This window comes from Balearica regulorum, chromosome 3 (genome assembly GCF_011004875.1).
Source record: "Balearica regulorum gibbericeps isolate bBalReg1 chromosome 3, bBalReg1.pri, whole genome shotgun sequence".
Classification (NCBI taxonomy): Eukaryota; Metazoa; Chordata; class Aves; order Gruiformes; family Gruidae; genus Balearica; species Balearica regulorum.
In genome coordinates, this window is record NC_046186.1 from 4,196,815 (window position 1) to 4,220,151 (window position 23,337).

General features: G+C 44.3%; 3 protein-coding genes across 4 annotated transcripts in view; 2 read left to right on the plus strand and 1 right to left on the minus strand.

Annotated features, from left to right (window-relative positions):
• The window catches only part of CTSB (cathepsin B), a 131,641-nt gene that overhangs the window by 77,321 nt on the left and 30,983 nt on the right, over window positions 1-23,337 (minus strand). The window lies entirely within an intron of this gene.
• Window positions 4,488-5,037, plus strand: LOC142601415 (gallinacin-10-like). Its single transcript, XM_075750387.1, has 2 exons — window positions 4,488-4,644; window positions 4,901-5,037. The coding sequence occupies exons 1-2, from the start codon at window positions 4,587-4,589 to the stop codon at window positions 5,035-5,037; spliced, it is 195 nt and encodes a 64-aa protein (XP_075606502.1). The 5' UTR covers window positions 4,488-4,586.
• LOC142601417 (gallinacin-9) lies at window positions 15,277-19,302 on the plus strand. Of its 2 annotated transcripts, XM_075750399.1 has the most exons (3): window positions 15,277-15,435; window positions 17,676-17,805; window positions 18,977-19,302. In XM_075750399.1, the coding sequence occupies exons 1-3, from the start codon at window positions 15,378-15,380 to the stop codon at window positions 18,990-18,992; spliced, it is 204 nt and encodes a 67-aa protein (XP_075606514.1). In that variant the 5' UTR covers window positions 15,277-15,377; the 3' UTR covers window positions 18,993-19,302. The 2 variants fall into 2 exon arrangements, with proteins under 2 accessions (XP_075606514.1, XP_075606515.1); XM_075750400.1 differs by lacking the exon at window positions 18,977-19,302 and having other exon boundaries at window positions 17,676-17,809.

Below are 23,337 nucleotides of genomic sequence, written 5' to 3' on the forward strand. Positions count from 1 at the left end.
AAAATTAAAGCTTCTGTGCTATTTTATATGATACCATCCACACAGAAGCCTCAGTCCCTTCCAGGAAAAGCATCACTCCAGCAGCATTAGTGCTGTGTGGCAGATCAGGAAACTCATCATGAAGAACCAGAGAAGTTCTAGTCCTTTCTCCATAACATACAGGATATCCTGCCTCCCGGCCTTCCCCTCAAACACTGATTATTATTCCTTCTCTACCTCGTCCCTACAGAGGAACCTTCCTTTCGCATGGGCTTTAGAGATGCAGAGGACATTACACTCTCTGTGCTGATTTTCAGTGTTGTCATGTAAAGGTCTATTTAATGTTGACTCACTGTATGGATTGCAACATGAGGACACATGCAATTGAGATCAAAGCAATCAAGGCTAGGTAATAATTGACGAGGTTCCCAGACCTCAGCGTTGCAGCTTCCCTGAACCTTACATGCACAGAGGCTCTGCAGCCACCTCTTCTGCCCACCTCAGATTTGTGCCTTTTCAGTGATGCCAGCACGTCTTTTGCACATCAGGATTCTTTAACTGCTCTTTGCTGTACTTTTTTCCTCTAAAAGGTTTAAAGAGTTTCTCTAGTAGAGGACCATTTTAGCTATCACAAGCACAGTGAGAACTGATGGAAGACCAGAGGTAAAATGTGCCTGATTGATAGTCATTGCTTTGAGCCTTGGGCACCCATTTAGCCCCTGTGAAACGGCATAAAACACTCTACTGACAAGTTGCACGTGAGAATCTTTTGCACAAGAGCAAAGCATATCTATTAGAGGATTTCCACTAATGTAGCTCCATGGATGAAGCAACATCTGCCCTCATGTTTCCATTCTCACTGTGCCCTTAGCAAGATGCCAAAGGATACCCTGTGGGATGGCAAGTTAATAAATGGGCATGGAGGCGGTCCAGAGTCCACATGGATTTGCACACTGATTGGTCTGAGCTGCTCCTTCCCTGAACAATGAGTGCTATGCCTATGTGTCAAGAGATGTAAGATGCAGTGGAGAAGCAGGCTGGATGCCAGCTTCACCTGTAGCTATCCAGGCAGATGTGCAAAGAATGCACATCTCTTACCAACAGGTATCTGCAGTCAGCTCAGGGAGGGAATAACCCCATTAATTACACTGCAAAGGAAAGGGCTGTAAATTTGATTGACATTGATTTCCAGAGAGGAAATTGTAAAGGCAGACTAGCCAGCTACAAAAGTAGGAAAAAACCAAATGTTTGTTAAAATTGCCCTGTCTTTACACAATGATGGTGATAAAATGAATGTAAGATTTCAACCTATGTTCTTTTATCGTTTGCTAAAACTTGGAAGTGTCAAAGGGCACAATTGAAGAACATACTATTATCATAATTAATTATCGGTGACTAATGCAAGATGAAGCAATGAAAACATAAATCACTCTGCATGTATTGTAAGGATTTGTGCCATAATCAGGAAAGCCAGGAGCATACTGAAGTATGTGCTAACAGGAACTTGGTTGTAGTGGGATGTAAGCATATGCTTTCCTAAATACCCCTGTGTTTTCTGGTTTTAAATGCATACTCATAGTTAAAATAGCAAAATCAAGTCTTACCAGTGTCTAAATACATGTGCCCCATTATAAAAAATGATTCTCAAAAGTATAATAGTTTTTAGACTCTAAAACCCCCTAATCTCAACATTTTGTTAGCCGTTAGCTGTTAAGTTGTGCTTAAGAGAATGTCTTTGAGAAAACGTTGATGCCAAAAGCAATCATCAACACCATATACAACGCTCATTATGAACTGTTATGAGAGGTAGTTTGTCAATCAAGGTGAGAAGAAAAGAAGAAAAATGCCTGCCTTGCAGGAGACCAAGAAATCTACTCAGTCACTGTGTGCTCCTTTATTAGGAGAGGTGATGTTTGTAAGGGCTGGCCCCACTCAGCATTTCATATTTTGCTTGCAATACGACCTTTGGAAAGCTGTGCTGCTAGGGCAAAATCCAGCAAAATTGGATTGCAAACATCAGACATAAATACCTATTCATACCTTGCAGATTTACAAAATTTCCTATTAGTAAATGGGGAGAAATAAAGGGAGCACCATTCTGAGATATCACATCCTTCATGATCATCCAGAGATCTGCTGAGGTACCAAGTCCTTCTCTTGTACTTAGCTGTTGGAGCACAAGTAAGGCAACTTCTACTATTATAAGCCAGCCATCTCTTCCCAATCTCAAAGACAAAATTAAATGCCTTTTGAGTGTCATGTGTGTCCTCTCTTTCTCTCATTTGCTACCAATATGGCAGCAAAATGGAATTCTTTATGTCTTATTTGCATCAGTTTTCTTGCATAAAATTTTAAGGGTTTTTTTTAACCTATTTTAAGATTTTTTTTTTTTTTTTTTTTACCTATTTGCTTAGCGATCTTGATTTCTCTGGGGTGGTACCTACCACTCCTTGAGTTCCCAGATTATGTCTGGAAGTTAACGTTCAACAGAGATCCCCAGAACTCCCTCCTGGCCATGACTGCCGTGGGACACAGCTCCACGCACACTCTGTCATGGTCCAGCCCCAGGTCACTGCTGTGCTGTACAAATTGCTCTGCTCCTCGGGTGTTTTATACAAGTTTGGCCTGGTTTTAAGCAACCAGCTTGCACCTGTCTTTGTTTTCACTAGGAGACAAAGTCATGGAATTTTCCTATTGCTCTGAATGACATTTTCAGTCTGCCTGTGCTAGCAGGGCTTAAAATGTGGCTCACTTTCCTAGAGGGCTGCTTTCCTTCTGCAAGAAATAAGGTTGTTCAGCAAAATCTGTGAATGCTATGGCAATTTACATCACTGAAATTTAAATAATTTGACTCTAATACAACCTTGAATGCAAGCAGAGCTTGTTCAAATGCTTGATGTGATAGCAAAGAGTAGTTGCCATGTTCCCCAGTGCCACATTCTGATTTTATTTGGGGAAAACACGACTCCTCCCTAACAAGAACTTCTTTAGGGAGCAATGAGTGCTCAAAAAATGCACTTTCATTTGCAAAACATCACAACTCCGTTGTCCTGCCTATGTGAGAGACAAGTGGGGGGAAATTCATATTTCAATGGGTCTCCATTAAAAAAAAAAAAAAAGGGGGTTCATTTCCTGATTTCTTCATGTTCGTGTTGCAGGTCAGGTGCCTGTCTCTCTGCCAGGGTGTCCCACTGACAACTCACTGAAAGAGAAAAGAGAGGAGTGACAAATCTGCTCTCCTCTCCATTAGAACTGGGGAAAGCTGGAGAGTTGCTGGCAAAAAAAAAGGAGATAATTTCTGATGCAAGGGTACAAAAAAAGGACATTCTGGAGTGCTTGGCATTTCCTGGTTAATTAGATTTTATGGGTAGAAGAGGGAAATCACTGTTTATCTTACTGTTATTTGCTGCATAAACACTTAAGTAACTCATGTTGTTGCTACTTTCCCAGCCGCTTAAGCTTGCCTGTTAGTATGTAGATTAAACATAAACATCAGTAATGTTTTTATCCTACTAATAATTCTCAGAACAAAAATACCATTAACTCCCAGTTAAATATAATAAGCGAGGTAATAAGGAAACGAATCGCTGAACCAGAATGCCAGAGCTAGGAGCTGCAGAAAGGTCTGGGCTTTGACAGAGATTAACGTGTTTATTGTGTGTGAGAGCATTTGGGCAAAGGGAGGATTCCCATGGGTGCAAAGCTGTTGCAGTCGTTTGACATCTACAAGACCAGGACTTCGTGAAGAAGAACCTTCAGTGCTTTGATCCCCTAAGCAATGCTTCTCAGAAAATTTACAGCCATGGGGATGATGCTCTGAAGTGAAGCCCCAGAAGATGTTGCACTTTGACGCGTTATGTCCGCGAAGATTCTTGTGGAATCAGCCCATTCTCCCAACATTTTGGGGCAATGTCAGGGGAAACAAAAGGGGACATCAAAAGTTGGTAAAAATGCAAAGCACTCAAGGTGGAATGTAAATGAGAATTAAAGGAGGGAGAGGGCTTTGTGTCAGCCCTCTGCAGTGGGTGAGGATGCCCTGAAACCTGTTTAAAAAGTGACAAAGAAAAGTCCCATTAGTTCAAATCTTTCCCAATGCTTTCCTGTGTCTTTGACATCATCCACCTGGTGACGGGGATGGGGACATTGAGACAAAATGTTACGTGACTTGTCAGTGACTGACAGATCCAGAGTCAACACTGGGACCAGACTCCAACGGTGGCTGACTCCCAAGCCCTCCACCTGACCCATCCCCATGCCCATGTTGGAAACGGCTCTGCAAAAGCCGTGCAAACTGGTGCAGCTCGGTGGGGCTTGGCTGATGGTCACGTTATATAACTGACACGGTCAGTGGAAATTCACCCTTAGGGATTGCAACACGTTCGCTGCACATTTCATTGCAACCTGCGATAAGGGGGATAACCATTCTGCTTTCCAGAAGGTTGGGTGCAGTTACTTATTGACAAAGCGCTCAGCCGTCAAGCTTGCACAACCCCACGGGCCCTATAAATACCAGGTGCTCTTCTAGCCTCTTCCTCAAGCAAACTTCATCCTCCATCAGTCTTTCAGGCGCTTTGCAGGGACACACAGTCCACAACCCACTGGCAGCCATGAGGATCCTCTACCTGCTTTTCGCTGTTGTCTTCCTTCTCTTCCAGGCTGCACCAGGTGAGAAGCAAAGTAAATCCTACAAAGAATGGAAGGGCTTGTAAGCAGAAGTGTGTGCATAGGAGGAAAAAAGCAACCATCAGCTGATAGGCAGCGTCTGACGGTGTTGGGATGGTGCTCTGTAGTGACTGGGACCAAGAACATCTGTGCTCATGATGGCTGTCTTCCTAAAAAGACAACACATGATTTATTGCATGTTTATCCATCATAATTTTAGACAGAAAATTGATATTTTAACATCTTTCCCTTCCCACAGGTTCTGCAGATCCTACTTTTGTTGACACTGCAGCGTGCAGGAGCCAGGGAAATTTCTGCCGCGCTGGGCCATGCCCACCCACCTTCACTGTCTCAGGGTCGTGCCACGGGGGGCTGCTGAAATGCTGTTCAAAGTAAGTGCCACAGGACTAAAGGGCATCAGAGGGGATTTTTGTTCTGCTACTTTAGTTACTGTTTCTCTGAATAATATGCACAACTCCATGGGGCTTTCAGGGCAGCCATTTCTGAGAAAGTCCAGACGGAGGACGAACATATATCCATCATAGTTGTGTGTTTGAGGAGACAATTCATTTTGATGGAGGTCATGTATGAAAGAAAAAGTTCAGGAGGGTTAAAATTTCCCAGAATACAGTCTTTTCTGCTTTATTTTGAATTTTTTTTCAAGAATTTATTAGGAAAATATTTCACAGTATTTTCACCCATCAGGGAAAACAATTTCTCCTCCCTTCCTCTGTTCTTTTAATTTCCAAAATGACCTGGAAAATTCAATTTTAAAGGAGGAAAATTGTTCACAGAACTCTGCTTCTCATTCTCTTCCCATCTTTCCTTCCTCCCACCACTGTGCAGCTCATATAAAGATGAAGAAGAATTAGTTAGTGACTGAAGACAGCTGGGTGTGCATTTCACTTTTGACTCTGGAGACCACTTTCTAATAATGCCTGGAGTTTCCCTGATAACAAGATTTTTTCTTTCCTTAAGGTTTCGAACATGCTTTTGGGGAATGCACTTTAGCCTAAGATAAAACATATTCCTCAGGCATTTAATTCTTACAATAGTTTTGTTCGACTGATGGCCACGTGACGATCGTTGCCAGCTGCAGTGATTATCACATATACTGAATTCAATTGCAAATTAGGAGAAGTTCCTGTATCTATTGACAAAAAGGACAGGTGTGCTGACATAACTCATCCCAGCAAGAGACATTCAAGCAGATCCTCAGTCATTGAAGTGACTGAACAGACCCTGGTTCAAAATAGAGAGCTCAGATCTGTATTTTCTGAACTTTCCACAACTCCTTATTCTGTTATTTATAGAACTGCCAGGGTTTAAACGTTCCTAGAAACTGAAGAAAGCATGATGAGATGTCTCTAGGGAAGAGGTTTCATGACACTAGTTCAGCTCATGGGGATGGATCCTCAGTCAGACAGTGGTTTCAGGAAACCCAAGTAATACCTGTAATAGGACATGTTTGTTGTCAGAAGATTAAGATGGTAAGGAAGCATCTACTTAGGAACTCAGGAAAGTAAATGGTACAGAAGCAACCTACTAGTAGATGATCTTACAAAGGAATGATGCGATCCCTCAGTCTCTGTGAACAATCATTCTCTTTAGGAAGCAAGTTCTACAGAGAGTAAATAGACTGTTAGGAGCAGATGGCAGGTCTCCAACATCAAATTTCTGTAAGAACATCTGTTAGGCCTGATCAAAGGAGAATTGGGGCAGGGAAAGGAACAAGACTTCTTGAGTTCGGCTCCAGGTGTAATTTTTCTACAGAAATACTCTTTCTCAGAAGAATGTAGCCATATGTAGATATTGATGGATGACGATGTTCAGGATTAAAACTTCCTATTGGGCTGTGAGATTTTCAGCTGGGTTGATCACCACAGCAGTAGAAGTTGAAACCAACAGGGTATTCTGAGGTACAATATAATTTTTTTTTTCCAGCTGAGGATTCAGCCTACTGAGTTGCTTGAAAAGAAATCTTTGAAATTGGACACAAAGAGTTTGATTCAGTAAGCTACACTGAGAAGTTTAGTGGCATTTGAGGTGTCTTGGAGTATTTAAACCACATATACAGATCTGGCTGAGATATAGCTCATGACCTATGGGAAAACACTGCTTTTCAGAAAAGATGACTCGGGGCCAAGCATATACCCCAGAGCTCTTCAAATGGCACTAGACTTGTGTGATTCAGTAACTAAATCAAATCCCTCATCTTTATTTTAGGGTGAGATGAATCAAAATTTTATTACTAGTGGTAATACAACTAGTTTGCCAGTGACCATAGTTCATGCCTATGAACAATGTCATGGACATCTGCAGACATAAAACTCCAGCACAGATGGGGACCCTTCCATCTAAATATAGATTTTTAAACCTGTAGGCTGAACCTACCCTGTACATTTATTCTGAAAGGTAATTAATGGGTATTGAGGATTTCAGAGATTGATTTTAGATTACACTTCGGCAAAATAACAAATCACTTTGTATCCTTACAGGATTTTGGCAGAGTAAGAAGAGAAAGCTTTCCTGGGTCAGTGCCCTTGTACCAGCAACATTTCCACTACCTTGAGGAGGTGATTTTGATGGATTCCTCCTCTGTCTAAACCCTCCTGCAAATGAGCATTAAAAGAAGCTTCCAGAGGGCACGTCCTGTTAGCACACTGCTTCTGGAGATCCAGGTTTTTCCTTGCTGAAGTCACTCCCTCTTTTGCTCTTAATACACAAGCCACTTTGGCACCTTGGCCACTTATTCCAGCCTACCTCACGGGGATGTTTGGTTGTTCAATCAGTTCAAGTTCATGCAGGTCTCGGAGGATGTGAAACAATATGTTATTATTTTATTCACCTACAAAAATAAACGTCTTCTTAAACCAGTAACTGTGATCTCTTATTGTTACTAACAGCAATTTTCTCTGTGGTTTTAACTCAAGGCTTGTTGTGTCATGTAATCTTTTTAAACAAATAAGTCCATGAAGTCTTGCATGTTCCCAAGTGATTTGGAAAAGGGGATGGCTAAAACAGCAACCAGGTTTGATGATGATACCTAAGTATTCAGATTGACAAGCCTAAAAATTGAGTGTGAAGAACTGTACAAGCAACTGTTGGCAGTGAGCGATTGGATGACAAAACAGCAATCAAGAAACACCTCCAGAACTGCAAACTTTATATATATATATATATCACACATACACACACCCCCCCTATTTCATAAACACAGTGATGGGGTCTGAAATATCTCTACCCAGAAATAAGATTGTTTTTGAAAACAACAAACCTGTGTTCAGTAGCTGTCATAAAAGTAAATTAAATGGCCTGTTCAATTCAGTAGTACAGATGTAGCCATGAGGTCTGTAGAGCTAAAAATGCAAACCCAAGGCAGTTTTCATTGTTTCTTCCAATAGTTACAGATGCACAATCAATTTCTTTTCTCCTATTACAGCTAGTCATGGAGGCAAGAAGTCAAGTTTTTTGAGTAAATTTCCTACATTCCTACATCAGGGATCTTCTTCTAGAGCTTAGGTGGAAAAAGAAAGTGTATGCCTGCTGGAAGCAGGGTCAGGCAATGTGGGAGGACTACAGGGATGCTGCTCGCCTTTGTAGAGGGAAAATTCGTGTGGCCAAAGCTCAGTTAGAGTTGAAACTGGCCAGTACTGTGGTGGACAATAAAAAGGGCTTTTTAAAGTATGTTAATAACAAAAGGAGGACCAGAGAGAATATTGGCTCATTGCTCGATGAGAATGGTCACCTTACAAGCAGGGACATAGACAAAGCAGAGACGTTTAATGCCTTCTTCGCCTCTGTCTTCAACACTGACGACGGGCTCTGGGACCCCAGTTGCCCCGAGTTGGAGGACCATGACTGTGGTAACGATAAACTCCCAGCTGACCCCGAACTTGTGCAGGAATTGCTGCTCCACCTGGATGCATACAAGTCCATGGGGCCTGATGGGATTCATCCTAGGGTGCTCAGAGAGCTGGCTGATGTCATTGCAAGACCTCTCTTGATTATTTTCCAACAGTCTTGGGAATCTGGAGAGGTCTCAGTTGACTGGAAGCTGGCAAACATTGTTCCAGTCTTCAAGAAGGGCAAGAAAGATAACCCTGGTAATTACAGGCCTGTCAGTCTCACTTCAGTGCCTGGTAAAATTGTGGAGAAAGTTACACTGGGAGTTATAGAAAAACACTTGAAGGACAATGCAGTCATTGGTCACAGCCAACACAGGTTTGTGACAGGAGGGGCCTGTTTAACAAACTTAGTTTCCCTTTATGACCAGGTCACCCATCTAGTTGACCAAGGCAAGCCAGTTGATGCAATTTTTTTAGATTTCAGTAAAGCTTTCGACACTGTCTCTCACAGTATCCTTCTGGACAAAATGTCCAGCATACAGCTTGACAAAAACATAGTGTGATGGGTGAGCAACTGGCTGATGGGTCGGGCCCAAAGAGTTATGGCAAACGGGGTTACATCAGGTGGCCAGTCACTAGTGGGGTTCCCCAGGTCTCCATTTTAGGGCCAGTTCCCTTTAATGTTTCCATAAACGACTTGGATGTAGGACCAGAAGGTGTTGTGAGCAAGTTTGCAGATGACACCAAATTGGGAGGAACTGTTGATTCCACCGAGGGTGGAGAGGAGTTGCAGAGACATCTGGTTAAATTGGAGAACTGGGCAATCACCAACCGCATGAGGTTTAACAAGGGCAAGTGCTGGATTCTGCACCTGGGAAGGGGCAACCCTGGCTATACATACAGACTGGGTGATGAGACACTGGAGATCAGCCATGCTGAAAGCGACCTGAGGGTCCTGGTGGACAGCAAGTTGAACATGAGTCAACAGTGTGCCCAGGCTGCCAGGAAGGCCAACTGTATTCCTGAGATGCATCAAGCACGGCATTGCCAGCCGGTCTAGGGTAGTGATTGTCCCACTCTACACTGCACTGGTGTGGCCTCACCTCGAGCATTGCGTGCAGTTTTGGGCGCCACAGTACAAAAAGGACATAAAACTATTGGAGAGTGTCCAAAGGAGGGCAACAAAGATGGTGAAGGGTCTAGAGGGGAAGACGTGTGAGGAGAGGCTGAAGTCCCTTGGTTTGTTCAGCCTAGACAAGAGGAGACTGAGGGGAGACCTCATCGCGGCCTACAGCTTCCTCACGAGGGGGAACGAGGGGGCAGGTGCTGATCTTCTCCCTCTGGTGACCAGTGATAGAACCCGAGGGAACGGCATGAAGCTGCGACGGGGGAGGTTGGATAGCAGGAAAAGGTTCTTCACTGAGAGGGTGGTCGGGCACTGGAACAGGCTCCCCAAGGAAGTGGTCACAGCACCGAGCTTGACTGAGTTCAAGAAGCATCTGGATAATGCTCTCAGTCATATGCTCTGATTCGGCTGGTCCTGTATAGAGCCAGGAGTTGGACTCGATGATCTTTATGGGTCCCTTCCAACTTGGGATATTCTATGATTCTATGATTTATCTTGAAAGGATATTAGGGCTGTTTTCATCCAGGTGCATTAGAAAAAACCTAGGGGTTTCACCATGGCACTGGAGCCTATTTTTAAGCAATTTAATTGATCCTCATGTCTCTGAATCTGGAGCTCTATCAAGCCAAAAAAAGAGTTGATCCTTCCCCACAACTGTAGCCCTTTTTTTGTATCTAAATAGTCTAAAAAGAACTCTAATCAGAAACACAAAAGTAATGCAGAAATTAAAAAGGTCAAATTAACACAGAAGTTGTGCAACATTTTATTTTATTGTTCTTGTCTTAACTTCCCCATTGACAACATTCCTGTCCTGTTAGTCTGAGGAAGACAAGATGTCCAACATTTCCCTGTTATTTTGCAAAGATTTTACACAAGATTTCTATGAACTGTATTTATTTAAAAAAAAAAATAAAAATCTCTTGACTTCTGCAGCTTTGGATCTGTCAAATGAGGCTAGATCAGTTTCTTCTAAATCAACATCTACAATAGGCACATACTCTGGAAACGTTAAATAACACCTAAGAGCTACATATTCCAACTACTTCAGTGGCTTCTTAGCTTAGCTTGAGGATTTAGAAGTAATCTGTGCTTGAAGCTGCCTCAAGTAATCTGCCTGACTGGGTACATTTATATCAGCAACTAAAAAGTCCAAGGACAGATTTCTGGCAAAGTGCAAGACACTCACCAGATCTTTTTGCCTCCAAAATAAGACTGTTGCGTTCAAGACGTGTACCAAGAACTGTTCCTGGTCTGTGGTAACCCCTGAACCACGCCCAGGATTTGTTCAGGCCATGGCTAGCTGACCCAATCCTAAGCTACAACAAAGGTCTGATAACATTTAGACATTTAGCAAGAACATCTCACTGCCCATATTCTGATCCTATTTAAATTACTGCTACAGACATAAATTATCTGTTCTCCATCCCTCAAGTTTCTCGTGTAAGAAAATCTCTGGTATTAAGTCCAGATAAACTCAGGACAGATTGTGCCTCAGATTTTTCCCCTGTCCCAACAAAGCACATCTCTAGTGTTTAAGTCATAGATGTGTTATTCCAAACAGGGTGGTCTCCACTTCTGTCTCTAGATGCCGCACCTCACGTCCATCAAGGTCTTGTGTTTCATCCCAACATCTACCCTCACTGCCATACACGAGGAACTTCAGGATCACCCTTCCCTTTTTGCCCAATTTCCATGGAGCTCCTTGAGTCTCTTTCTCACCTCTGCCCTCCCCATGTCCCCTGAGTGGAGCCTTGGGGCTGGTACAGCTCTCCTGTGTCACTTGCTCTACAGGCACCTGCTTCTCCCGCATCAGTTTGTTTGTTGGCTTATATCTCTCATGCACTGCCCACCGAGAGTCCCACCCAAGAAATTCCTCATTCCATGTCTATTGAGAACTTCTCTCCTAGGACACCTTTATTTTTTTCCCTTGGAGAACTGGCAGGAAGGCAGCTGGACTCAAACACTTTGATAGTGCAACTCAAGCTATGGGAGAAAAGAGATCACCTGATTGATGCACACGTTCCAAAGCTAATGCAGAAAATCTCCTTGATCACCTGAAGAATGAAAGCATTTTCAAAATGGTGATTGGGATAGGGACTTTCCAGAAATTTGCTGACCAGTGACTTCCCTTCACAGCTCTCTTCCATGGCAGAGAGCCAGATTGGACAGCCACTTCAGTCACTAGGACTGGAGATCCCCCACTGAAACCTAGTTTCATGCATGAGCAGCCTCTATCAAGTGCTACATCAAGGGTAACGAACACCATGTACCTTCCACCCACTGTCATCTTCATTGTGTCGGCAAATGTCTGTGCCTCTCACCGTCATTTTTTCCTTGCACTTAACTTTGGGACAGGGGAACTCAACACCATTGCTTGCTGCCACCTGCGTTTTACTCCTAGACTATAAGAGGTTTTCACTAAACTAATTGTCCCCTTCTACTCTGGCAGATTAATTGTCCATCAGTTGTAATTTAAAGCAGGGACTCTCCATCTGGTCCAAAGACATTTCCACTCTTTGCCCTACAGCCCAGTAAACAGACTACAAGTGGCAAATTCCCAAGCTGAAAAGGCAAACAACAAACCAAGAAGTCCCCTGAAGTAGCAGTGAGCCAAAGAGATTAATTTACTCTTTCTGGGTGATGAGTTTCCATTTCTTCACAAGGGCAGGTCCCATGCGAAATCCTCCACCCACTCCTTTACTACCTGGTCAAATATTAACTCTAACAGACACCTCAAAATCAATAGCTTCCCATCAGTAACAGCCTTACTGCTTTCTCTGCACATTGGTGACTGTTTGCCAGCATCTTCTCCTGGTGCTCGAGGAGAAGGAAGAAGTGGGACATGTTGCCCAGGCTCCCTTTCTCCAGTGCCGAGCAGTCTTCATGGGGGGCTGTTACCACCCCAGGTGTATTCGCCTTTCAATGGAGGGAGCCTGGGCCCGGGACAAACATCGCTGCTGCTCTCCAGCTGGAGCTGCGGAGGGACGTGAGGAGGATGGAGCTGCTTCCCCTTTCCTTCCCTCTCCCTGATGTTGTTTGGTTCCAAAGAGCATCGAACAACGTGTGACACTGTGGGCCGACCCCTGCGGGGTTTGCTCAGCAGCCTCACTTCCCAAAACAAACACGTCTGTCCCTTGTGCCGCCTGGGACAGGCAGGAGGAGAATTATGCAAGGAGTAGACAGGCGCATTTTCCTTCTCCATTAAATCCTGTTATTTTTGCAAGCAAACTTCACCCTTGATGATTTGTTTATAGCTGGCCATGTTTTATGATCACAGACTGCCCTTTTCTTTCCCTCCTTTTTGGCCATGCTCTGTTTTCAGAAATGAAGCTGAGTGTGCATGTGGATGGGGTGCCTGTCTGAAACCTCGAGGAGGTGCACAGGGTCATTTGGGTTGTGGGGTTGCATCTATGTCCTAGCTTACAGATCAGAAATCAGAGAGTTGGTCAATGTTCCCTATGGCTTGCTTAAAATAAATTTCCAGCACACACACAGATGCAGAGTGTTTTAATATAAAAGACTGACTACTCAGAACTTCTTTCCCATGTTCAGGAGGAAAACAGAGGAGAGATGACAGAGGGTTCCTTCCTCACACCCTGCCTGAAGCTAAAGAAGGAGGCAACACAGTACAGAACACAACGAGGTGCAAATTATTTCACCTCCTGTACCCCTCATCTCCACCGATGGGGTTGGTGAAGGCGTCAGCTATCAGGAAACAGCCCGTTTAAGATCGTCTGCCTCTGCCTCAACAATGTGTGTAAAAATACATGGCCTTTCCCCAGAGCACCACTGACCACCCCAGTCCCACAGCTCCCTGGCAGAGGGCTGAAGCTCCATTTTCTCACCACGTTCCCCAAGAACTTCATCACAGCAACCCACCACTGGCAGTCATGGAGGTGCAAAGAGAGGAACATGTGGGCTTGATACCCCCAAGCACCTTCTGGGTGTTGTACCCATCAGATGAGCCAGACAGATATGAGGCTTCTCCTCCTTCCCTTGGACCTCTGGGGGCCATGGCAATGCTGCCAGTCCTATCTGTCCTGCCAGCATTACATAGTTGCCCAACCAGCTGAGCAGGGACAAATGTTCGTGAAGCATGGAGGGGAATTTGTCTGCTTTGCCACCTGCGTCCTCTTACCCTTCCTCAACCTCCTTCTCTACCCTCCACTGTAAGGAAAATTTTTGCCTTTTTCTAAAATCCTAGTCCTGACATAGCAAGAGAATGTGGTTTTTGTCACAAACTGAAGCACTCTCTTCATGCCCTACGCTGAATTTGGAGCAGCTGGTTTACCACAAACAGACCCCTCTGCCCTCTGCGTGCAGACATAGCTCACCTCCTGCGGTTATTCTCCATCGCTTCAGTCTGCTGCTCTCACTGAAGCAGTAAAAGATTAAGCACCCTCATGACTTGATTTCATTAATGATTCTTGGCTTATACTGTTTGAAAAACCCCCCACCTTTGCAGTTCTCATGTGTCTCAGGGATGGCATTTCTTGGAGACAAGTACAAGTATTAAGAGTGCTTTACAAAGCTCTGGTGACACTTCCTCTGGTCCACATTATATATATATATGGCTGGTCCTTCACTTGTATGAAAAAAAAATTGGATCTTTTTTTCAGATATAGAAAAAGGTTACAAAGTGATAAGAGATGTGGAGACATCACACGCAAGTAGACTTGGTATGTTGAATCTATGAAATCATAAAGAGACATATGAGTCTCTTCATAACCACCTCAGGAAGGTGACTAGCAGCAAGGGAAAATGTTATTAAACCAGTCATTTTGGGCAGTGAATGAGTAGGTTTAGACTCCCCACAAAGGGTAGACATTGGAAGGTTCAAACCGTCAGAGTAGGGTATGGGAATTCAGTGCCTGTAGCAGCAGCAAGCAACGTGACCTCACCGTTTTCAAGACAGAGCTTAGCTGATTGCTGAACAGGGATTGGGATGTAGTCTCTTATGATAGTGTGGCACAACAGACAGTGGTGTCCAGTCCTTTCTAATGATTTCTTCTTCAAGTTTTGGTACAGACTCATGGCTGAAGTCACTAATATAAGATGCAGAGAGTAACTGAGCTCTGAACCATGCTAGAAGAAAATCTAGGAGAATGGAGCTACTACACTGTCTGCAGATAGCCAGGAGGGGAAACATCCACAACCCTTTCACTCCTACCTGCCTTCTTCAGTTGCAGCCCTACAACTCCGATCCAAGCAAGGACTGAAGCTCTGATCCTTTCCTGCATTCAAGGAGGGTTTGTTGTCTCCTTGTTGCACGCAGCCTCGCAGGCCAGCTGCCCTGCCTTTGATACGCTCACTGTGCCTGGTGACTGAGGAGAGGACGGGCTGTCACAAGACCATGGCCAAGAGCCATGGGGCATCAGCAGATTGGCATGGTTTACAGTATTGCGGATCACAGGAACCCACCTCCCTCCCCCTCCAATCCCGTGTCCTCCCCAGGTGCAGCCCACCAGCTGGCACAGGGCGTGCAAGCACAGAGTGATTTGGTCAGCAAGCGTGATTTGGTCATTGCTCAGGTCAGGCATCTTCAAATGTGTTGGGTTGCAACATCTTCATACATCACCAGTCTCTATACTAATAGGGCAATGAACTCGCTGTTCCTCAGACAACCACTCCTCCGCCCCCTCCAGTTCTCTGCACTGCTCCATCCCTGAGCCTTTATAAGTACAAGCACTAGCCACCTTCTGCCTCGAACATCAACTTCTGTCCATCTTTGAGTATCTTCGCGCCACTACCAGCTGGCAGTCATGAGAATCCTTTTCTTCCTCGTTGCTGCTCTCTTCTTCCTCTTCCAGGCTGCTCCAGGTAAGATTGAAAATAGGAGAGGTGGAGACTTAAAGGGTGCATGTGCAGAGAAGTCCATTAAAACCTAGTGTTGAGGTTCAGGTAACTTCTGTGCTCTTGGACTCCATGCCTTTCATGTTAGAAGTCCCTTTGCCTAGTCATAGTCCTAATCTTTAAGGTACTGAGTCAAGGTCCTTGATAGTCTTCCTGATGGTCTCTTTCTAGCATCTCATGTTCCAGTTGCATGACAATGTGGTGGAAGAAAGATGCTCCTGTGTATTCAGGCAATTCTTAGGCTGATACTTAAGACACCATCCTACAATGTGAGATCTTTCCCTTCTTACATTTGCACCCCCACCTCCTGACTGCATACATTAGTAGATCTCCTATGTTTTTTAAAAAAGTAGTTGTGACAGTGGGGCTTTGCCTGGAGTCTATCCTGTCCATTTGCATTAAGAGAGTTTGGAGCACATTCATCATTCCAGGATGTTTGGGGGACATCAGAGAAGTTTAAGCTATATCTCCATCCCTGCTTTGGCTTGCAGTAGACTCAAATTTGTATTTACTTTCCTAGACAAGGAAATGTCTGTCTACTCAATGAAGAGATGTAGGCCAAAAGCTGCAATTGGTAGGAGCTTTAGACAAAGCCTGCACTGCATGCTTCTGGATTGCTTTCTTGGGCATTTCCTATTTAGTGCATCACAAAATTATTCTTGATTTCAAAGCAAACTGTGGCCCATGAGATGGCTGCAGGGCTGGTGCAATTCCAGTGGAGTCTCTGGGAAAGGTGTGCTGGTTTTGGCTGGCATAGAATTAACTTTCTTCATAGCAGCTAGTAAACCAGCACAAAAGGGCATTAAGTTTTTTTTATATCTCTTCATAAAGAACTATGCACAGAAAAGACCCATAACACTACAGGGTTTTGTAATTTAGGAGACAAGGGAAACCTAGGTCTAATGTTGTCTTTAAAATCAGCGGAGTGAAATCAGCAACACATAATCCTTGAATAATATGCAATTAAGAGAAAAGACTTGAGAGCCACTAGGACAAATTGGTTGAAATGTGGTAGATCTAATTTCAAATACAGCTTGCAGGCCTTTCAAATTATGGATAGAGTCCAGTTTGACGACAGCTGTGGATTGAGCTAGGCATAGAAAGTATTGGGTAGGATGATTGTGGTTGTGCTTAGCAAGAAGTTGGGGCAGCTGATAAGGGCCTCTTCTGCCTTTTAAATGTACAGATATACAAGGCTCTAGGTGATATAGAAGATCCATTTAAAACATACAAAAATAGCACAATTTGAACCTCAGGCTGAACATCCCAGTGGGAACAAGTAATGTTTAGCCTGGAAATACTCTGAACCCAGACTCGGAGCTGGCTTTTCAGCTGGGATAAGCCCAGGCAGATCCCCTGATGATGGTGGACCTGAAGTCTTTGCCACCACCTGAACATTTGGCCTTTCAGTTCCAAACATACTGGCACAGTAAAACCAGCATAGCCTCTAGTTAAACCATATGCAACACTAGCAACAACAGTCACTGACTTTATTTTAGAGTGTATATTTAGATATATACAACATTTTAGTTGGGCAAATGTTAGTTCCATTGGTTTGGCTGTGATTAAATTTTTTTTTTTGTGAAGCTTTATGCCATCTGTGTTAGCTATATTTTACATGGTAACACAGCGCACAAGTTTCCTGTGAGCATGCTATTCACGCTCGCAATGCTCAATGCTTCCTGCGAGGAAGTTATTCAAAGTAGGAGGTAATGATTGCGAGTCATAAATATGCTTTACATTTGCTGAAACTTGAACTGAAAGTTTGAAGAAACTCTGTTAGGACATTTTTATTTTAATACCATCACTTTTTTTTTTTCTTCTGAGAGTAATGTGAGATTAGTTTTAAAAAAAAAATTTTCTGTGTTTCTTACGGCTTTTTCACATAATATATTATTTTTGTGTGTAACTGGAATGACAAGCACATGTCTCCAGGAAAAATGCTAAGGAAGCAGACAGTTATCTTCGGGTCACTATTAATCAGGCAGACTGTCTCTCCATGCTAGCATTACAACCTGCTCTTCTGGTTAGTTTGCATTTCATATGGATGTAAAGACCTTAAGAAGGTCTGATCAGGTTACCCCAAACACAAACCAGGCAGGAAACCACATAGCACACCAGGTAAATCCGATGCTGCAACTCTCCAATCCTCTGCCTTGACAAATGAACGTGAATTTTCCCTTGGGGTTTGGGGGTTTTTTTTGCAGCTTACAGCCAAGAAGCTCCTGACACCTTAGCATGCCGGCAAAACCGGGGCTCCTGCTCGTTTGTTGCATGCTCCGCTCCTCTGGTTGACATTGGGACCTGCCGCGGTGGGAAGCTGAAATGCTGCAAATGGTAAGATGGATTCCTCCAAAAAAATGCCGCTGCACCAAGAGTAAACCAACTTATTGGGCTTTTCCCCCTTTTGGCATGAAACAGACCACCTTGTCCAGCCCTCTACACCCTCCAATAAAACCCTTTAATTGCTGGGCTTTGTGTCAAAAATACCAATCTGCTTTCTCAGAAAAACCTCAGGAAGAAGTTGATGATAAGCAGGGAGGAACCTGAAGTCAGTTGTGTTCACCCTACTTAGTAGAGGCAGAGTTTGACCATGAGCTGATTCTGCCTCTACTAAGCAGGGTGGACACAACTGACTTCAGACAGTCGGCTCTGAGGTCTCCCCCTCAATGCACGCAGGCAGCAGTGCTACCAAGAAAAAAGCTTATCAGCACAGAATAACCATTAAGCAAGTCAGGACTCATACCAGTGATGCAGTTCTCCATCTAGGTTACTTTATTTGGTGTAAAGTGCCAGATATTAGACCAAAGTGCCACAGGACATTTTCCACCCTCTGGGAATAAAGCATGTCTTCATCAGCACCAGTGAGAAAGCATCTGCGTTTATAGGAGAAATCCCATGCAAAGCGATGCTGTAATATGCCATGGTCCAGCTCTGTGGTTGGTGGCATTTCATACCAAAGGAGTTGTAAAAAATCTACCACTTTTTGGACCCCATACATCTTTTTATCATTATTATTTATTATTTGTTATTTATTATTTGATATTTATTTTTATTATTATTATTTGCATTTCTATTTAATCTAATTGGATTTCTGTGAAACATCATGCTGAAGGATGCAAAAAAAAAAGTAAGCAGCACTGCCACCCTTTTTCATAGAAAAAGGGCATGGAGGAAAGTGAGAGGATCAGCCACTTTCTCCAGTGCAACTCTTTATTCTTAAGCTAGTTTTATTCTTAAACTACACCCTGGCAGGTACTCTGGGTCATCAGCAGCTGCAGCCAGAGAGCTGTGGTGTGTGCTGAGTGGGAACATCCACATCCTCCATTTTATCTAGGTTGTCTTATGGCCAGAAAACACAGGTCAGCGGTCCAGATCATGAGGATCCCTGGTAGTCTTTAGCCCTATGTGTTACCTTATGTCTATGGCAGTCTGAGATGGCAAGGTATAATGTACTGGTTTGGATGGAGATAGGTGGACTAGCTAAGCACCTGATTTTTCTTTGCAGGACATCCAGTTCCTAAACCTGACACCTCACTGACCACGCAGACAAGAGCTCTGGGCATCTGAGACATCTCCCAGTTTTGACATCAATGGATCCCAGCCTCAGAGCAAGCCTGGGGAGCCTTTTCCCTGGGGGGTGAAGATCCTTAGGTGCACAAGATCTGAGGAGGAGTTCTTGTACCCTGATAAAAAGATTTGCAGGTTCAATTCTAATAAAAGCAAGTCACTGTGAAACCACATTGCTGACATTTGCTTATATATGTCAGGGTGGTTTTTGCTGTTCCTATTGTCTATAAAAATCAACCTGTAAATGAAGTTTATTTAACTAAATTAAGTTAATTTAACTAAATTAAGTTAATTTAATCGCATGTGTTATTGAGTCCTGTTAAATTGTCCTGCACAGTGTCTGGGTTGCAGTGATTTGTGTGGCAACATATTTATTAATAAATCAAAAAGCACCAGAGCCCATTCCCTCTTCCATCCTAGTCCAGGGCACCAAGCTGGGGTTCAGGAGACAAGGTCACCCCTCCGCTCCTCTGCAGGGTTGTGTCTGCTAGCCCAGCCTGAAGTGCTGGGAATGGAAATGCAGAGAAACCCCAGGGTGGCAGAAGGCCAGCTTCTTTAGGTCTTAAAAGTGTCTGTGTTGGGTTTGCGTGGCAAGGTTTCGGTAGCGGGTGGGAGCTATGGGGGTGGCGCCTGTGAGGAGCTTCTAGAAGCTTCCCCTGTGTCTGACAGAGCCAATGCCAGCCGGCTCCAAGACGGACCCAACGCTGGCCAAGGCCGAGCCAATCAGCACCTCTGTAATAACATATTTAAGAAAGAGAAAAACAGTTAGAGAGAGCTTTTGCAGCCAGAGAGAGGAGTGAGAAGATGTAACAGCAAGGTCAGTGCAGAAGGAGGGGCAGGAGGTGCTCCAGGCGCTGGAGCAAGATTCCCCTGCAGCCCATGGTGAAGACCATGGTGAAGCAGGCTGTCCCCCTGCAGCCCATGGAGGGAGGATGAGGGGGTGTAGAGATTCCACCTGCAGCCCATGGAGGACCCCACGCCAGAGCAGGTGGAGACACCTGAAGGAGGCTGTGACCCCGTGGGAAGCCCAGGCTGAAGCAAGTCCCTGGCCAGACCGGTAGACCTGTGGAGAGAGGAGCCCGTGCCAGGGCAGGTTTGCTGACAGGACTTGTGACCCCGTGGGGGACCCACGCTGGAGCAGTTTGCTCCTGAAGGTCTGCACCCCGTGGGAGAGACCCACGCTGGAGCAGTTCGTGAAGGACTGTAGCCCGTGGGAGAGACTCCATTTTTGGAGCAGGGGAAAGTTGAGAGGAGTCCTCCCCCTGAGGACAAAGAAGCGGCAGAAACAACGTGCGCTGCACTGACCACAACCCCCATTCCCCCCTGCCCCCGCCCCGTGCCGCTGAGGGGGGAAGAGGTTGAAGCCGGGAGTGAAGTTGAGCCCGGGAAGATGGGAGGGGTGGGGGGAGGTGTTTTAAGACTTGTTGTTATTTTCTCATTGCTCTGTTCTGTTTAGTAATAAATTAGATGAATCTCTTTTTTCTAAGTTCAGTCTGTTTTGCTCGTGACGGTAATTAGTGATCTCTCCCTGTCCTTATCTCGACCCAAGCCTTTTGTTATACTTTTCCTCCCCATCACGCTGGGGGACGGGTGAGCGAGCAGCCGCGTGGTACCTTGCTGCCGGCTGGGCCTAAACCATGACAGTGCCTCACCACGTTCACGTCATCCTGGTCCTGCAGCCTCTATTTAGTCTAGACCAACATCATGTCAATGGGATTTTACTGCTTTGGATCCTAAACTCATAAAACTATTTATCACTGCACTGTGCTCTCTGGAGGCAGTGGGTTGCATGTCCATCAGCCTGGAATCTCGGCATCTGCTGTTACAACGTATAGGCACATCCCCCGCTTCCCTTCCCCATGCCTAGGATCCCAGAGTGCTAATGCAAAGGCCAAAAGGATTTGAGATAAGGGATCACTAAAAGTATCTGTGGTCTCCATGCCATGAGCTGCTATAGGTGGTTTTAGGACTGCCACAGGCCATGAACATGGTCAGTTTGGGACAGCTTTCTGCTAGCCTACTCACAATGGGTTTGGAGGAGTTATTCTTGACTGTTACTGGTCAACCTGATAATGAATAGGACCAGGTCATATTCCTGTCCGTAAACGGGTTCAGTTTCTTCTCCTCTTCTTAGAGAAATTTACCACAAGACGTGTCACAATGACCCCAGGTGAGATGAGAGCCAGATCCTCCAGCAAAAACACACCAAGACAATTCCTCACAGATACAAGGATCAGACACAAGGTCTTCTGGAGCATGTATATTCAAATGGAGATATGTAGACTATGAAATACGAACACCCCAGCTTAGCATTCAGTGTCTCCAGGAGACTTTGTCTTCTAGTGCTAATCACATTATTGCAAACTCGAAAAGAAAATAATGAATATCTGTTCTGAGGGACAAAGGAGGAATCTGCTCTGCATCCTCTCATAAGGACAAACTTCTGCATGTTGGTGATCTGCTCTCTGGGATAGGTGTTGGTGGCCACAATATAGTTTCAACAGAAAAATGCTTTATAAAGATGAGAAATATTGGTCTTTTCCGAGTGGTTTAAGAATTGCTCTGGAGTTTCTTCAGGTCATTAAAAGTTTGTGGAGGAGTTCGTTTTCTTTCAGTTGTTGTTCATGTTTCGGTGTATGCACGTGTGTGTGTGTTAAATACGTATTTTCAACTCAAAATTCCAGATTTTCCGATGGGATGATGCATGTCCCAAATTGCCAGAAGCTTTGCTTAACCAGTCTGAGATGCCAACGGTCACTAATCATACTGCAAAAAAAGGAAAGAAACTTTCAGATTTTGTACTTATAACCAGGAAAAGATTTTAATAAGAAGCACAGAAGGAATTGAATGAGCACCAAGAGCTCTTAATCCTGGATAACTCGTCAATTCTTCGTAGTATATTCATAGTCCTGCTGCTGCTGATTTTTAAACATTGTCTTTCTATTTTATTTAATAATGAATTGCCAGGTCTCTGTACCTGAAGCTTCCTTCTCATCTTAAAATCTCTGATGGAGAGATTTTAAGGAGAGGAATTTCTCTGTGTACATCTGCAGGTCATGCTTTGTTTTTAACATCTCTGCTACTAATATTGAACAAAGTACATATAAATAAGATCCTCCCAAAGTAAGACAAGTTACAGAATCTTACAGCAAAAAAAGAACAGAAAAAGAAGTATTAGAATCATTGTGGCTATTTGTTTCTGCAGTTTCAGGTTGGACTAAAGACACACTGAACTTTGGGATTCTGGTAAGGAACTCAAGAAAAATTAAGATTTTATATTTCGTTTTTGTCTAAAAAGGGAGAATTATGCAACTGGAGAAAATATCTAGTAGAACAACATGACTTTCAGGTTGTTCTGACTGTGAGACCTGGCACATTTTGCAATGTGGAATGTGCACGTTTCCTATGAACCTGACCCAAATGTCCCAGGTCTCCAGACAGTGTGTACATCGAGAGATGTGTCCTTTGGAACATGTGTGACTCATCATAAGCAGTTCTAACCAGCTAATGGGAACAGCGGAGAGAAGAGTTCATTTCTAGCTAATGACTTATCTCTGCCAAAGACATTTGACAGTGATCTTTACCATACGGCACTCAAGCTACATCATTAATGGTACATGGGGAACTAGTGAGGAAATCCTCAGGAAATCCTGTATCTTAGTGTACAGAGCTTCTGCTCCTTTGTCAGCTTGCACTAGAGGAGTTTCACATCTAAAAGGCAGATTGGATGTGTGAAAGTGAGTAATCATTGAATCATAGAATCATGGAATGGTTTGGGTTGGAAGGGACCTTCAAGATCATCTAGTTCCAGCCCCCCTGCCATGGGCAGGGACACCCTCCACTAGACCACATTGCCCAAAGCCCCATCCAACCTGGCCTTGAACACTGCCAGGGAGCCAGGGGCAGCCACAGCTTCTCTGAGCAACCTGTGCCAGGGCCTCAGCACCCTCACAGGGAAGAATTTCTTTGTAACATCTAATCTGAATCGACCCTCTTTTAGTTTAAACTCATTACCCCTTGTCCTGTCACTCCACGCTCTTGTAAACGGTCCCTCTCCAGCTTGCCTGGAGGCCCCCTTTAGTTAGTGGAAAGCTGCTGTTATAAGGTCTTCCCGGCGCCTTCTCCAAGCTGAACAAGCCCAAATCTCTCAGCCTGAGGTCCTCACAGGAGAGGTGCTCCAGCTCTCTGATTCATTTTGTAGCCTCCTCTGGACTTGCTCCAACAGCTCAGTGTCTTTCTTGTCCTGGGGACCCCTGAGCTGGATGCCGTACTTCAGATGGGGTCTCAGCAGAGTGGAGT

Excerpts from the sequence above, each read along its gene's own strand:
- LOC142601415 (XM_075750387.1), top strand. The coding sequence starts at position 4,587 with ATGAGGATCCTCTACCTGCTTTTCGCTGTTGTCTTCCTTCTCTTCCAG. Across the intron at positions 4,645-4,900 it reads TCTCTTCCAGGCTGCACCAG|GTTCTGCAGATCCTACTTTT; the intron begins GTGAGAAGCAAA and ends CCCTTCCCACAG.
- LOC142601417 (XM_075750399.1), top strand. The coding sequence starts at position 15,378 with ATGAGAATCCTTTTCTTCCTCGTTGCTGCTCTCTTCTTCCTCTTCCAG. Across the intron at positions 15,436-17,675 it reads CCTCTTCCAGGCTGCTCCAG|CTTACAGCCAAGAAGCTCCT; the intron begins GTAAGATTGAAA and ends TTTTTTTTGCAG.